The sequence below is a fragment of the Heloderma suspectum genome, chromosome 1, assembly GCF_057233095.1.
Source record: "Heloderma suspectum isolate Gila_16-S chromosome 1, 16-S_ref, whole genome shotgun sequence".
Classification (NCBI taxonomy): Eukaryota; Metazoa; Chordata; class Lepidosauria; order Squamata; family Helodermatidae; genus Heloderma; species Heloderma suspectum.
In genome coordinates, this window is record NC_139458.1 from 167,976,996 (window position 1) to 167,994,202 (window position 17,207).

General features: G+C 45.1%; 1 protein-coding gene across 5 annotated transcripts in view; it reads left to right on the forward strand.

Moving 5' to 3' along the window:
* KYNU (kynureninase) overlaps window positions 1-17,207 on the forward strand; it is a 226,760-nt gene that overhangs the window by 152,556 nt on the left and 56,997 nt on the right. For all 5 annotated transcript variants that reach the window (XM_084809642.1, XM_084809632.1, XM_084809614.1 and 2 more), the window contains one exon: window positions 13,119-13,217. In XM_084809642.1, coding sequence (XP_084665768.1) covers window positions 13,119-13,217 — 99 coding nt within the window. The remainder of the gene's footprint in view (window positions 1-13,118; window positions 13,218-17,207) is intronic.

A 17,207-nucleotide genomic window follows, 5' to 3' on the forward strand; every position in this document is an offset into this window, starting at 1 on the left:
ACGCTATTTGCGTTCCTCTTTTTTTTTTCCGTAATAGCCTCCGTAAATATTTACGTAGGATAAAACGGTGAAAAATAGGGAACGCAAATGGCGGCAGCCATAGCTGCCATTTGTGTACGTTTTGTTTTTTTTGCTTGCCGTGATAGGCTACATAAATACTTACGTAGCCTATCACGGCAACCTGGCTGGATGCAAATGGCGGCCGCTACAGCGGCCACCATTTGCGTCCACAGCAGCCTGTCTGTGGCCGGAACTCCGGCTAGGGACGGCCCTGGCTGGCGGCTCCGCGGAGCCGCCGCGGAGTGGAGCCGGCCAGGCAGGATTCCAGGGGGGAGGACTGGATCGCCCCCCCTGTTGAGGATTCAGGGGGGAGGGACGGAGCGCCTCCCCCCCCCACCGCAAATCACATCCGTGAAAAGGTAAGTGACTTTCCCTAAGTAGAAGTGATTGTAGACTGTAGAGGTCATTGCAAGTGCACTCAGGGATTCTAATCCATAAGGCTAGGTTTCATAATCCATCCCCAAAACAACTTATCTTGTATTCTTGTTTGATTTAAAGGGGAGTTTCTTATTTTAGGAGCTGAGTATATTCCAGTAACTCTTATGAAGCTTTATTTTTAATATACTAGCTTTCACGATTCCCTTGGGCCCCTCTTTCCTTAAGCACTCTCACACACACAAAAGGAGAGGCTTCAGTGTCACACCTTTAATTCATTATTCACAGGTTCATTACAGATGCAAATCCTCAAAGACTCGCTGGCTACAAAGGAATGCTTCCAGGGGATTCAAACGGGATCACTGAAAGTTGCCCACAGTTTGAAAGGGCGGCTGTTTAGCTAGGCTAAACTTATGGATGGAGGTCCCGCCCCTCGCATGCTGCTTCCCCGCGTCGCCTGTCACGCATCGCTAACCGGCTCGACCATCTGATCCCTGCCCCGACGTTTCCCTCCTAGCTCTGTGCCGCCGCCTCGTGTCTGTTAGGTCACAGTCCTCAAGCCCCTCCTCCTCCTGCTCTCTGCTTCTCACAGAGGGGTGTAAGGAGGAAGCTTCATGCCCGGCCATCTGGGAGCTGGTAGCCTGAGAAGCACGCCTACCTATATCTGAACTGGCCTGTGAAAAAGCCTCCCCCAGTTCTGGCGGCTCCTCTTCTGAATTGGGATGTACGAAACTCACTTACCTGGTCTCACAGCTTGCTTCGCGGTGGGGGGGGAGGCACTTTGCTTCTCCCCCCGAAGTTCAGGCCGGGGGGGAGGCTTCCCGCCTCGCCCGGCAAAAATTCAGGCCAGGGAGAAGTGCCCCGTCTCCCCGGCCGCGAACTGCAAAAGAAAAAAAAAACACCCCCGTGATAGGCTACATAACGATTAACGTGGCCTATCACGGCTAGATTTGCAAAGTCAGCGTTGCCCTTATTTTCGCCGTAGTCTACGTAAATCTTTACGTAGACTACAGGGACCAAATAAGGAACGCGAATGGCGGCTCCCTATGGGGGCCGCCATTAGCGTATGCGCTTTTTTTTTTTAAGTCACCCGTGATAGGCTAGGTGACGATTAACGTAGCCTATCACGGCTGACTTTGCAAATCTAGCCATGATAGGCTACGTTAATCGTTACGTAGCCTATCACAGGGGCGTTGGGTTTTTTTTTTTACTTTTCTTGTAATGGCGGTGGCGGCAGCCGGTCGAAAGACCGGCTGCCGCCCCCGCCCCTGCCCCTGACGAAGACCTGCCAAACCGCCGACGGGACCTGCCACTGGGAGCGACATTCGTGAAAGGTAAGTCCCATCCCGGGGGGGGCGGGGGGGCAGGGTGGTGGTGGAGAATTTCTCCCCAAACCTTCAGAGGACCGAATGCGTTGGCACTCGGCCCCCCGAAGTTTCGGGGAGAAATTCTCCCCAATCCCTACTTCTGAATCCACACTGCTCACTATCTCCTTTTGCTCAGAATCAATCCTGACTCCAGCTCTGTGGTATTTATTTCATGCACATTGAAAAGCTTTCGTGCATACACATTGGAGAGTTCTGCAATAATTAAAGACTCTTGTAGCCTGTGTAGGTATACAGGTAATGATAGTTAGGGATCTCAGAAACCTCAGACTACTGGTGGATTCAGCTACAAGCTTTCATGATGCCAACCTATCATTAGGCAGAGTGAGCTGGCTGCCTCAGGCAGCATATACGGGGGGGGGCAGGGAGCAGTAGTCGGAGCTGCATGTGCGATGCAGTCTGCCCTGTAGGGGTGTACGAAACCCCGCTTACCTGGCTCCGCTGGGGTCCACAGTTGGGGGAGGCGATCCATTCCTTCCCCCCTGGGCTGGAATCGTGCCCGGCCAGCTCCACTCCGCGGCCAGTCTGCAGAACTGCCGGCCGGGCCAACCTACAGCAGGGCCTCCACCCACTGCTGGGCTGCTACGGACGCAAATGGCGTCCTGCGTAGGGGACGCCATTTGTGTCCGTACACTAGCCCATGATAGGCTACGTAAATATTTATGTAGCCTATCACAGCTAAAGCAGGGGCGCAAATGGCGTCCCCCTTAATTGGGGGCGGGGGGAGATAAAAAACAGAATCTTAAATATTTCAGAGCTATTCTAGAGACTATTATTGCTAGATCTGAACAAAAAGCCTACTTCATCGTTAAATTATAGGAATGACAAGTGGACCTGCAATAAAATGCTGCATAAAATGCTGCATGGTGGAGTGCTTCTGTTCAGCGTTCCAGCCAGCCAGTCATGCCCTCTTCCAGGATACTCTTTTCATTCCCCCTCCCCATGAGTTTTCCATTTCTTTCCTTCCAGTCAGTATTCCATGGCCACAGAGCATGCGCAGTCCAGGGTGGGCTGTTTTTGTCTCCCTCCTCTCCCACTTTATTTTTTTTTACTGAAGTTCTTTTGTACTTCTGCTAGGGGTGGACGAAAGTCACTAACCTTTTCTCGCAGCTTGTTCGCGGTGGGGGGGAGCGCTTCGCTGCTCCCCCCACGAAGTTCAGGCCGGGGGGGGAGGCTTCCCGCCTCGCCTGGCCGAAATTCAGGCCGGGGGGGAGGCTTCCCGCCTCGCCCGGCCGAAATTCAGGCCGGGGAGGAGGCTTCCCGCCTCGCCCGGCCGCGAACACGAAAGTAAAAAAAAAAAAGTCCCCTGATAGGCTACGTGACGATTCACGTAGCCTATCATGGCTAGATCTGGAAAGTCAGCCGTGATAGGCTACGTGAATCGTCACGTAGCCTATCACGGGTGACTTTAAAAAAAAAAAAAGCGCGTACGTGAATGGCGGCCCCCATAGGGAGCCGCCATTCGCGTTCCTTATTTAGTTGCTGTAGTCTACGTAAATGTTTACGTAGACTACGGCGAAAATAAGGGCAACGCAAATAGCGTTGCCCTTATTTTCGCCATAGTCTACGTAAAGATTTACGTAGACTACAGTGACCAAATAAGGAATGGGAATGGCGGCTCCCTATGGGGGCCGCCATTATCCGTACACACTTTTTTTTTTTTTTTTAAAGTCACCCGTGATAGGCTACGTGACGATTCACGTAGCCTATCACGGCTGACTTTGCAAATCTAGCCGTGATAGGCTACGTGAATCGTCACGTAGCCTATCAGGGGACTTTTTTTTTTTTCTTTCATTGCAATGGCGGCAGCCGGTCAAAAGACCGGCTGCCGCTCCCGCCCTGCTCGAACACCGGACGAACCGCCAGCCGGACCCGCCGCCGGGAGGGACATTCAGGGAAGGTAAGTCCCGTCCCGGGGGGGGCAGGGGGGGGTGGAGGATTTCTCCCCGAAACTTGTTCGGGGGGCCGAACACGTTGGCGCTCGGCCTCCCAAAGTTTCGGGGAGAAATTCTCCGCCATCCCTAACTTCTGCGCACCTTGGGTTCCTCTGAACCTGCTAATACCTCTTCCTTGTGGTCTCATGGTGCCATTTTGACTACATATGACTCCTGCCTCTGCATTTCTCCATTGGAGGGAAAAGAGGGTAAAATGCCTCCCTGCAATGAAAGGAGACACATCTGATCCCCCACCCCACCAAGCTCAGAAGCAACGTCCTCTGTTGTTTCAGAGCACCCTATTAAATTCAATGGGGCTTTCCCAAGGGTTTCAGACTTACAGGGTGATCTTATGTCTACTCAGAAGTAAGTCCCATTGAGTTCCATGTTGTTCACTCCCAAGTAACTAAGTGCCCAGGATTGGGGCTGCGAGAAGAACACTACAGCAGAAGTTAAGCTACAGGGAGAAGGGGGGAGGAAAGGGAGGTTGGTAAGGGAGCATGTGTTAAGGCAGTCAGTTGTGATCCTGCATTTAAAACGGAAGCAGAAAACCCCATTTTAAATGCAGGATTGTAGGCTGGTGGCAGATGCATTTTTTTTTTTACTTCAGTCAATGGAGGGAGATGTGCTCTGTGATTGGATACTGGTTTTGTGGGTCTCCCCTTTAGAAATCATATGAAAGTATGAGGATCCCTTTTTTTCTTTTATGTATCCTTGTTTTACCCAGTACCTCCCAACACTTTGGCTCCCTGGGTGAATGGGGGAGTCTTCTTTTTCAGTCGAGCAGGAGAAAGCCTTCAAAGTTTGAATTTCAATGGCTATTTAGGGCACAACCCTATGCATGTTTTCTACAACTCCTAGTATTCCCCAGCCAGCATAGTTGGCTGGGGAATGCTGGGAGCTGTACGACTTTTTATTTTTAAACATGCATAGGATTGTGCCATGCAATTCATCTGGCAGAGCATGGCATCTTTTAAGATATTTTTTAAAAGCAGTTGCTTTAGGCACTGCTTGGGTGGGAAAGCAAGCAGTCACCTCCAAATCAGGAGGCAATTTGCTTTCAATGGGATTTCCCTCCCTCGTTGAAAAGACACAGGCAAACCTCTGGAGTTTGCAAACAGGGAACCGGAAAACGCGGACTGGATTCAATACAGTTTTTCAAATCATTGCAGATGACAGAACGAAAGATCCCTAACAAGCTATGAAAAAGAAACGGAATGGATTTCATAACATTCGTACATCACTACGTAAGGCAATCTTCCCCAACCTGATGCCTTTCAGATGTTTTAGACTACAACACCAGGCATTCCTGATCATTGACTATGCTGGCTGGGGCTGATGGGAGTTGAAGTCTAAAACAACCTGAAGTTCCCAGGTTGAAGTAGGCTGATGCAGAATATACTGGATCAGATTCAGTGAGGAGTATATTAATAAGAGGAAAGAAGAATGTAACAGCCCTGCTAGAACAGACCAAAGGCCCATCCAGTCCAGCATTTTGCTTCCCACAGTGGCCAACCAACTCTCTCTGGGAATCCCACAAGCAGGGCAGACCCACTTGCTCTCTTAACAATTGCCAGCGCGGCATGTTGCCAATGAATATGGAGGTTCCATTTAGAAATTATAACTCCATGAATGTATCGACTCCTCTTTTAAAGCCATCTGTGCTAATGGTCATCAACACATATTGTGTCAAAAAACTACTGAAACTAATTATGGAAGAACAGAAACAAATCTGAATATTTAGGATAAGTCGAAGATGGCCAAAATAAAAAGGGGGATGCTTTTCTTTAAATTATATGGCTAAGACACTGGTCCTTACAAAATTACTTTCAGATTCCTTAACTACATAGCCTAAACATTTTGAATGGATTGTACATTCTTATAGCCAGGTTATTAAATGAATGCAATAGTGAGCCTTGATCAAGTGCATTCCCCCACATGTATATCCTTAAATGAAAACTGGGACACACACAATAACTTCCTATATTAGCTACTCCTGATTGCTCAGTCCATCCATTGCACAAAAAGGGAGTGAACAAAGCTGAACAGGGGGTACCTGTGTAGACATATACGTGTGTATTCCTCTAGTCTTCTTAAAGGATATAGGGCACAGAAGCCTTTGGCTTTTTCCTGTGGCTACTGCATGTATCATCTGTATTCCTGGCCCTTACACTAAGATATTTAATAGGCATTGGAGAATCCCAGTGCCAAGTATTTACTAATAAAGTTACTTATTTTCTTTTCTCTTCCTATGCTGCAATTACTGTCAGAGCGAACAGCTTTGCACATAGACAGCTTCAGTATTAAATATTAAATGAACTAAATTAAGCTTGAAAAATCACCTCAAGCTATTTTTCTATCTTCATTGTATAAATCAGAATTCTGGCACATTGTGTTCCGATCTCAACTAAGCATGGTATAAGATCACTGTAGGCCTAGTTTTTTATATTCAGATATAATTACACATACACAAATGTATCTTCTGCAGGGCTGAACACAGCCCACCAGCCTCTAGATACTTCACAACCTTCCTGTTTTTATATTGTAGATGGACTAGGGATGTACGAAAGTCACTTACCTTTTTGCAGGGGTGATTCGTGGGGGGGGGAGGCGCTCCGCACCTCCCACCCAAATCCTAACCCGGCCGGCTCCGCTCTGCAGCAACTTCGCAGAGCCGCCAGCCGGATGCATTCGCAGGTGTGTGGAGCCTGCGGACGCAAATGGCGGCAGCTACGGCGGCCACCATTTGCGTTCATGTTTTTGGACATGATAGGCAAAAAAACAGGAACAGGCAAAAAAACAGGAACGCAAATGGCGGCGGCTACAGTGCCTGCCATTTGCACTCCCTTTTTTTGCAGTGATAGGCTATGTAAATATTTACATAGCCTATCACAGCCTCCGCAGGGACGCAAATGGGGAATTATGTAAATACTTATTTATGTAAGTATTTACGTAGCCTATCACAGTCTAAATGGGGAAGTGAATGCAAATCAGCGCGAACGGCACCAGGTAAGTGCTCCATTTCGCGCTCCTTTCACGGGGTGGTGGGGCAGGGGGCTTCATTCCGCCACAGATTTCGAGGGGCCGAATGCACTGGCATTCAGCCTCACTGAGATCCGTGACAGAGTTCTCTGACATCCCTAAGATGGACAGCAGCAACAGAAGGACTATCAAGCCCCAGGTGAATCACCATTGCTAAGCTGTGCTTTGCTTGATGGATCACAAGTTGTGTAGGCCTGGTTTATTATGAGCCATATTTTAGACACTGACATGATTCCCTCCTGCTGATTCCTCCCTTGCTTCTTTCTCTGATCTTGGAGGCCTTTCTCAGTAAAGGATAAACAGCCGGCATGGGGGAGAACAAATGGACACTAATGAATCCTGTACAGTTCTATGAGCCCAGCTAAGCTAAGCTTACTAGATTCATTTTACCTGTTACTACAACAAAGGAGCCAACATTTAGGGGTTTCTGTTCCAAGTTGACTTTTGCTTATTAGTTGTAAAATAGAAAGGGTGGTGCTTTTCTATCTCCTGAAAACCCTGTGCAGATAATCCAGATTTCTTCTTCAATCCCAGCCAATAGGAAGTATATTAAATACTTTACATTTTTCTTTTCCTGCCATAGTAAAGTATCCTAACTTCAAAAGTTACTCTTTTTCTCACCAGTCTCTCCCCAAGAGCTTTTGGCTTTTTTCTCTTTGGCCAATTGCTACAAGCTGTCAAGACACATGCCAATTACTTCCACTTAACCCAAAGTTAAAGTAAGGTAAGATTTCCACTTAATCCAAGGTAAAAGTAAGGGAAGATTTGTACAAGACACTCACTAAATTATTGAGCTATTTGTAAGCACAGCAAAAAGTTTCCATTATATAATTGAAATATTATACTACTCGTTATACAGGGGCACCTGTGAGAACAAAAATAGTTAAGTTCCTTCTTCATCACTGCTATGAATATTGTAGGGATGTCAGAGAATTCCGCCACGGATCTCGGTGAGGCCGAATGCCAGTGCATTCGGCCCCCCGAACTCCGTGGCGGAACAGAGCCCCCCCGCCCTGCGAAAGGAGTGTGAAACAGAACACCTACCTGCTGCCATTTGTGGTGCTTTGCGAATGGTGGCCATGGCTGCGGCTGCCATTCGCTTCTTCATTGTAGCCATAATAGGCTACGTAAATAATATGTTTCTTATGTTTACTATGTAAATACTAATGCAGGGACACCATTTGCGTCCCCGCGGAAGCCGTGATAGGCTGCGTAAGTATTTTCGTAGCCTATCACAGCAAAAAAAAAAGGTAACACAAATGGTGGCGGCTACGGCGGCTGCCATTTGTGTTCCCTTTTTTTTTGTTGCTGTGATAGCCTACATAAATATTTACGTAGCCTACTACGGCAAAAGAGAGGGGCGCAAATGGCGTAGTGGCTGCCATTTGTGCCCATCTCTTTTGCTGTAATAGGCTACGTAAATATTTACATAGCCTATCATGGCCAAAAAACAAAACGGAACGCAAATGGCGGCCGCCGTAGCCGCCGCCATTTGCGTTCGCTGTTTTTTTCTTTTTTTTCTGTGATAGGCTACGTAAATATTTACGTAGCCTATCACAGCAAAATACAGGGACGCAAATGGCGGCGGCTACAGCAGCTGCCATTTGTGTCCCTGTGCAGGCTGGCCGTAGGGATGTACGAAATGTACTTACCTTTCTGCAGATTATGTTTATGGTGGGGGGGAAGCGTTCTGTCCCTCCCCGCGGAATCCTCGACGGCCGGCTGTCCCAGGCCCAGGCCAGAGCCTTCCGCAGCCGGATTTCTGGCCACGGAGGGCTCTGGGTAAAAAAAACAAAAAACCATGTACGCAAATGGCGGCAGCTACGGCCGCCGCCATTTGCATTCCTTACTTTTGGCCGCCTTAGTCTACGTAAATATTTACGTAGACTATTACGGCGAAAATAAAGGGGAACGCAAATAGCGCCCGCTACGCTATTTGCGTTCCCCTTCATTTTCGCCGTAATAGACTACATAAATATTTACGTAGACTAAGACGGCCAAAAATAAGGAACGCAAATGGCGGCGGCCGTAGCCGCCGCCATTTGCGTACGCGGTTGTTGTTGTTTTTAACCCAGCCATGATAGGCTATGTAAATCTTTACGTAGCCTATCGCGTCTCTGTAAAAAAAAACACAACAACCTCCAGACTGCAAATGGCGGCGGCAGCAGCTGGTCAGAAGACCAGCTGCCGTAGCTGAAGCCGCCGGCGGAGCTGCCACCACCTGGAACATCTGCCCCAGATAAGTCTCGTCCCGGGGGGGATCCACAGCGAGGCGGGGGGGTGGAAGGCCATTCCGCCACAGATTTCGGGGGGCCGAATGCACTGGCAAATCGGCCTCACCGAGATCCGTGGCAGAATTCTCTGACATCCCTACTGCCCAACGGCTGGATGTCCGGCTGCAGGCAGCCCCGGCTGGGGGCTCCATGGAATCGCCACAGAGTGGAGCCAGCTAGAGAGAATTTCAGGGGGAGGGACGGAGCGCCTCCCCCCCACCACGAATATCACCCTTCGAAAAGGTAAGTGACTTTTGTACATCCCTAGAATATTGAATGCAGATTTTAAGGGCTGCCTAAATGCAATATTCGCAGTCCATTCGTCATCACGCCTACATGTCAATCACTTTCATTTCTCACCACTTGATTACCCAGTACTTGATGACTAGGCGGAACAGAATGTCTGGTGCATCAACAAGGAGAAAAATGGAAGCATCCATTTCCTGTTTTAAACTAGGAACGGGGGATAAATGCATTTGATTTGCAGTTTAATATGAACTGACCTAATTTACGCATCTCGAATTAATACGCGAACCGTATTAGTTTGGAAACTATTATCCTTTGGTATTTGAATTTCTCTGATTTTGCAGTGCAGCTCTCTGATGAAAAAATGTGTACAAAAATGCATACATTAGGAAAATTGCTTAAAATTGCATGTATTAGGAAAAATAGATTCTAGTTAGGCACAATTGCTTGTAAAAAACATGAATATTAGGAGAAAATGTGTAAAAAAATCTGTGCCTACTAAAAAAACTTCTCACAAACTGTTATGGTAAGAATATGGAATAAACTTGTTCTTCAAACATTGCCAAACTATGATTTGTTAACAAGCAGGATCATAAATTACAGTTTGATCCTGGCTTGTTTCAAAAACTATAGTTGAAGCTACCCAGATTTCCTTCCTCCACACAATAAACCTGGGAAGTTTAAAACAGAGATGGACAAATTTGTCTATAATATTCACAATTTTTCAAGAAGTTCATTCCGTCCCCTTTCCACAACAGTTTGTGAAAGAAACAGTGCTTCTGCTCCAGTCCTATTTCTGTTCTTTCATGTAGTATTAAACTGGTTTAGCGGTATTCCAAAACAGGTCAAAAGGTTTATTAACTCAATTGAAAGCATTGTGTTTGAAGAGATGTTGGGTGATACAGAAGTTCTGGCTCTGTTACATGGTTTGTGATGGCTCATTTAGACATGCATGGCACTTTTGCATGTTACAGAAAGTGGTGGAAGAGAAAGCGCAAGTGACATCATGTGTGTTCTCTATGCTCTTAATACAAGAGCATAAGAGCCATACTGGATCAGACCAAGGGTCTATCTCATCCAGCATTCTGTTCACACAGTGGCCAAACAGTTGCCTGTGGGAAACCCACAAGTAGGACATAAGTGCAATAGCACCTTCCCACTTATATGCCTCTGCAACTGGTACACAGAGGCATATTGCCTGATACTGGAACTAGCATATAGCCATCAGGACTAGTAGCTACTGATGACTAGCAGAGCCTTGTATTCATTCAACACTGTTCTATAGTCATGGGTATCTGTCATTATCTGAGCTTCACAATTTTCCACCAACATATTTTGAATTTATAAAGCACTAGTTCATACTCAGGATCTAGCAAAATGTAAGCTATTAACCTTTGTTAAATAATCCCCCTGAGCATACACTCTTTCTTAGGAACATTTGAAGTACCTTGCCAGATCAAAGCAACATCTGCCCTGTCCAGCGTTCTTCTTTCCAAGAATCCCAGCCAGTAATCCATCAGTAGATTATTGTCTACCTTTTTCCCACCCAATCTGTAGTTTTCCACCCATCATTTCCAGTTATATTTGGCAAGTGATGAGGCCTGAAAGTTCATCCCTTCATTTTGAGAGAACTTTATAGGCTGACAGCCTCATTAGTGGCTTCATTAGAATTAGCATGTCACACTTATAAATGCAATTACTTTCTGAGAGCTAGATAGTTTAGAAGAGATTTAATATACCAAAGTATTGTTTTAATAATTTAGATGGAGCAAACGACAGAAGACAATAGTTCCAAAGCCTTTGTGTTATTATTAGATAAAAGATTTGGGAATTTATGTCCTCACTGTTCATTCTCCCACCTTACTTATAAAAAGGCTTTTAAAAATATGTATAATATTCTTCTATTTGTAAGCCATACACAAAATGTACTGTCATTTTTCTTCAGTTTCATAAATACTGTCATTTTATACTCCTACTTTTTTTGTATTATTCTTTACTTTAAAAATGCTGCCATCAAGTGGTAATTTCTATGTATAAAATTTAGTTTGTGTCTAATATTTTCTTCCAGTTTCACAAGTAAAATCCCTATAAAACTCTGGAGGATGTACTGTTCTGAAATTCATGGTAAAGTTTTGGGACCCTTCTCTTCTTTCTTCGAGTTGTGAGGGATTTATTTCCACAATATAGAAATATTGGAAATACCTCTGGAATAAATTAGAAATGCAGATACCTAAGAGCTAACAAAATCAGAGTACACACAAATACACAAATACAAATACAGAACCTGCATAACTTTACAAACAGCCTGATTCCCATCTGGAATACAGGATCCTATCTTTATACAATATAGATGGATTACAACTGTAAACTGACAATATATTTTGTGAATGCTTCTAAATACCAGCCCGTAATCAATGTGAGAATATCCCTAAATATCCCATAACATTATCTATATTTTGTACTTATAAATTGAACTTAGTACATGTGGACATCAGAAATCAACAGTAATTTGCCAAAAAGCAACATTTTTGCACCTTTCCAAAGGGCTATGCTATTATTCAATAGATAAGCAGTTGTGGCTTGCCGGGATTCCAGCTTGTTTTCCACAGCTAGCAAGCCTGTTGTCAGGAAACAGCACGTTCCTGGCATGCACCATTTTTAAAATCTACTTTGCTGTATGCCTACGAACAATGGATGGTGGCTCACCAGAGGAGAAATCTTTGACTTCTGTTCGCATGCCTGGGACAGAAAAAACACGTTGGTGCATTTGTGCTTGCAGCACATGGCAGGCAACATTACCTAAGTGGTGCGTTGTATTTGCCTTAGTGAGTCTTGTGGTGGAGTGGTAGTGGTATCATACGTTTTGCAGGCTTGGCATACTTCCAGGCACTCAAGCAATACCTCATTTCTAGGAGAAATGCAATTTCCCCTTCAGCTAGTGGTCCTCTTGCAATAGTGCTGTGTGGAACAAGGTTGTGCAAGGATCATGAACAACAATTAGTGCCTGTGACATCATTTCTAGTAACTACCATAGCTGCCTCCTTGGTGTCATTTTGTGCTTTTTCAAGTGTGTTGCTTTAAAGAATTATTTCCTTAGAGTATAAAGATGCTCCCACTATACCACTCAAACACAGGAGCTCTTCTTGGCTTCCATCATTTTTTTTTTTTTTAAAGACAGAAAATACAAGCAACCTCCTAGACTTCCCTTCTAGCATTCTGCAGCCCAGTCAGCCACCTTGAGAACCTAGCAGTTTAATTACTTAAATTAATTCTTTCTGAGTCAGAATTCACCTTTAACTTCCTGTTCAGCAACATTCAGTGACAACGCCACTATCTCCTTTCAAAATGATCCTTCAGCAGCAAGGGTGTTCCCCTCCCCAACCCCCTCCCACAAATTATGTGCCTCTACAACTGGATTGGGGCCAACTAGCCATAGTATTTCACTAAATATAAAACGTGAGTTTTTGTTATGATTGGGAAAGGTCCTTGTAACTTACCTCCTCACCTCAGCTATTTCTAAGTCAGAGGGAGCATCATGCCAGAACTTTCTACAATGTTAGGATGTAAGGGCTACGCTCAGGAATTTGTGCAAGGAAGTTGACCAGGGGAAATTGTCATTTTTAAAGGCATGAATAGTCTAGATTCCATATTAACAACAAATGCAAAACTTTTGTCAAGCTAATATATGACTATGTATAGTTCTGTCCTTAAAGTTGTATAAAAAGTAGATGTATTCAGTTGTCTGGAAATGCTGATGATTTCTGTATTTACAAAGCAAATGTAACCACTTCTTTATCCATAAGGGCTGCTTTGTTGGATTTGACCTAGCTCATGCAGTTGGCAACATAGAACTGCATTTACACGAGTGGGGAGTAGACTTTGCTTGCTGGTGTTCCTATAAGGTGAGAATTGGTTTAGCATCCCAAAGTATTTGTAACAATTAATTTCAGTATATACAGTCAGGGCCAGAAGTATTGGAACAAGGATAACTGTTTTGGCAGTTGGCCTCTGTACACCACCACATTGAAGTTGAAAGGAAACACACCCAGATGGGAGTGAAGTCAGGACTTTCAGCTGTAATTCAAGGGGTTTGACAAAAGCGGGGCACTACCCATTCAGGAAGGACAGCCAGTGGCATACACACACACCCATCGTTGGTGGCTCATAAGTAATGGAACAAACCAACATCATTTCAAACATAAGGATCGCCTTTAATACCTGGATGAAAATCCTTTGCAGTCAATGACTTCCTGAAGTCTGGAACCCATGGACATGACCAAATGCTGCCAGGCCTTTACTGCAGCTGCCTTCAGCTGCTGCTTGTTTGTGGGTCTTTCTGCCTTCAGTCTTGTCTTCAGTGAAAAGCATGCTCTATTGGGTTGAGATCAGGTGACTGACTTGGCCATTGAAGAACATCCCACTTCTTTGCCTGGAGAAACTCTTGGGTAGCTTTTGCTGTATGTTTTGGGTCATTATCCATCTGCAATATGAAGGACCATCCTATCAGTTTAGCAGCATTCGGCTGAATCTGAGCAGAAAGTATAGCCCTATACACTTCAGAATTCATCCTGCTGCTTTTCTCAGCAGTCAGGTCATCAATAAACACCAGTGACCTGGGTCCATTGGCAGCCATACATGCCCATGCTGTAACACTGCCTCCACCATGTTTGACAGATGATGTGGTATGCTTTGGATCATGAGCTACCAAATGCCAATGTAACACTCAGAACCACTTCCAGGCCTTTTATCTGCTTGATTGGTCATGGGGTACCCAGGAAACAGGCCACACCTGGCCATGCAGCTGCTTGTCAGCCATTTGTTCCATTACTTATGAGCCACCAATGATGGGGACAACCTATGTGTGTTACATTTTAAATCAAATATGCATGTGAAGTAATGCACACAAAGTTATTTAACTTAAGTGAGTGATATCAATACAGCTAGGTTGTTGTTGTTGTTCAGTCATTACGTTGTGTCCGACTCTTCATGACCCCATGGACCATAGCACACCAGGCCCTCCTGTCCTCCACTCTCTCCCAGAGTGTGCCCAAGTTCATATTCATTGCATCGGTAATGCTATCTAGCCATCTCATCCTCTGCCGTCCCCTTCTCCTTTTGCCTTCAGTCTTTCCCAGCATCAGGGTCTTTTCCAGAGGGTTTTCTCTTCTCATTAGGTGGCCAAAATATTTGAGCTTCAGCTTCCAATGAGCAGTCAGGGTTGATTTCCTGTAGGATTGACTGATTTGACCTCTTTGCAGTCCAGGGGACTCGTAAGAGTCTTCTCCAGCACCATAGTTTGAAGGCATCAATTATTCAGCGCTCAGCCTTCCTTATAGTCCAGCTCTCACAGCCATATGTTACTACTGGGAAAACCATAGCTTTGATTATACGAACCTTTAGGTGATGTCTCTGCTTCTTACTATGCTGTCTAGGTTTGCCATAGCTTTCCTCCCAACGAGCAAGGGTCTTTTAATTTCATGTCTACAGTCACCATCTGCAGTGATCTTGGAGCCCAAGAAAATAAAATCTGTCATTGCTTCCATTTCTTCCCCTTCCATATTCCAGGAAGTGATGGGGCCAGATGCCATGATCTTAGTTTTTTTAATGTTAAGTTTCAAACCAGCTTTTGCACTCTGCACTTTCACCCTCAACAAGAGGCTCTTGAGATCCTCTTCGCTTTCTGCCATTAGGGTGGTATCGTCTGCGTATCTGAGGTTGTTGATAATTCTCCCGGCAATCTTAATTCCAACCTGTGATTCATCCAACCCAGCATTTCTCATGATGTATTCTGCATATAAGTTAAATAAGCAGGGCGACAATATACAGCCCTGTCGTACTCCTTTCCCAATTTTGAACCACTCGGTTGTTCCATGTCCGGTTCTTACTGTGGCTTCTTGACCCTCATACAGGGTTCTCAGGAGACAGGTAAGGTGGTCTGGTACTCCCATCTCTTTCAGAATTTGCCACAGTTTGTCGTGATCCACACAATGAAAGGCTTTAGCATAGTCAATGAAGCAGAAATAGATGTTTTTTCTGGAATTCTCTTGCTTTCTCCATGATCCAGCGAATGTTGGCGATTTGATCTCTAGTTCCTCTGCCTCTTTGAAACCCAGCTTGTACTTCTGGTAGTTCTCGGTTCACATACTGCTGAAGCCTAGCTTGTAGGATTTTGAGCATCACCTTGCTGGCATGTGAAATGAGTGCAATTGTGTGGTAGTTTGACCACTCTTTGGCATTGCCCTTCTTTGGAATTGGAATGTAAGCTGACCTTTTCCAGTCTTGTGGCCACTGTTGAGTGTTCCAAATTTGTTGGCATATTGAGTGCAGCACTTTAACAGCATCATCTTTTAGGATTTTAAATAGCTCAGCTGGAATACTGTCATCTTTGCTAGCTTTGTTGGTAGTAATGCTTCTAAGGCCCACTTGACTTCACTCTCTAGGATGTCCAGCTCAAGTTGAGTGACTGCACTATCATGGCTATCAGGGACATTAAGATCTTTCCGGTATAGTTCTTCTGTGTATTCTTGCCACCTCTTCTTAATCTCATCTGCTCTGTTGGGTCCCTGCCTTCTTTGTCCTTTATCATGCCCGTCTTTGCACAAAACGTTCCCTTGAGATCTCCGATTTTCTTGAAGAGATCTCTAGTCTTTCCCATTCTATTGTTTTCCTCCATTTCTTTGCATTGTTCATTTAAGAAGGCCTTCTTGTCTTTCCTTGCTGTTCTATGGAACTCTGCATTCAGTTGGATATGTCTTCCCCTTTCTCCCTTGCTTTTTGCTTCCCTTCTTTCCTCAGCTACTTGTAAAGCCTCATCAGACAGCCACTTTGCTTTCTTGCATTTCTTTTTCTTTGGGATGGATTGAGTTGCTGCCTCCTGAACAATGTTACGGACCTCCGTCCATAGTTCCTCAGGCACTCTGTCTCTCAGGTCTAATCCCTTAAATCTATTCCTCACCTCCACTGTATATTCATAAGGGACATGATTTAGGTCATACCTGAATGGTTTAGTGGTTTTCCCTACATTCTTCAATTTAAGTCGAAATTTTGCAACAAGAAGCTCATGATCTGAGCCACAGTCAGCTCCAGGTCTTGTTTTTACTGACTGTATAAAGCTTCTCCATCTTTGGCTGCAAAGTACATAATCAATCTGATTTCGATAATGACCATCTGGTGATGTCCATGTGTAGAGTCACCTCTTGTGCTATTGGAAAAGAGTGTTTGCTATGATCAGCGTGTTCTCTTGGCAGAACTCTATTAGCCTTTGTCCTGCTTCATTTTGTACACCAAGGCCATGCTTGCCTGTTATCCCAGTTATTTCTTGACTTACTTCTTTAGCATTCCAATCCCCTGGATGAAAAGGACATCTTTTTTTGGTGTTAGTTCTAGAAGGTGTTGTAGGTCTTCATAGAACTGATCAACCTCAGCTTCTTTGGCCTCAGTGGTTGGGGCATAGACTTGAATTACTGTGATGTTGAATGGTTTGCCTTGGATTCATACTGAGATCATTCTGTCGTTTTTGAGATTGTACCCCAGTACTGCTTTTCCCACCCTTTTGTTGACTATGAGTGCTGCTACTCCATTTCTTCTAAGGGATTCTTGCCCACAGTAGTAGATATGATGGTCACCTGCATTAAATTCGCCCATGCTTGTCCATTTTAGTTCACTGATTCCCATGATGTTGATATTCAATCTTGCCATCTCATGTTTGACCACCTCCAGGTTACCTTGATTCACTGATCTTACATTCCAGGTTCCTAAACAATATTGTTCTTTACAGCATCAAACTTTTTTTTCACCACCAGACACATCCACAGCTGAGTGTCCTTTCGGCTTTGGCCCAGCCGCTTCACTCTTTCTGGCGCTACTTGGAAATTCCCTCTGCTCTTCCCCAG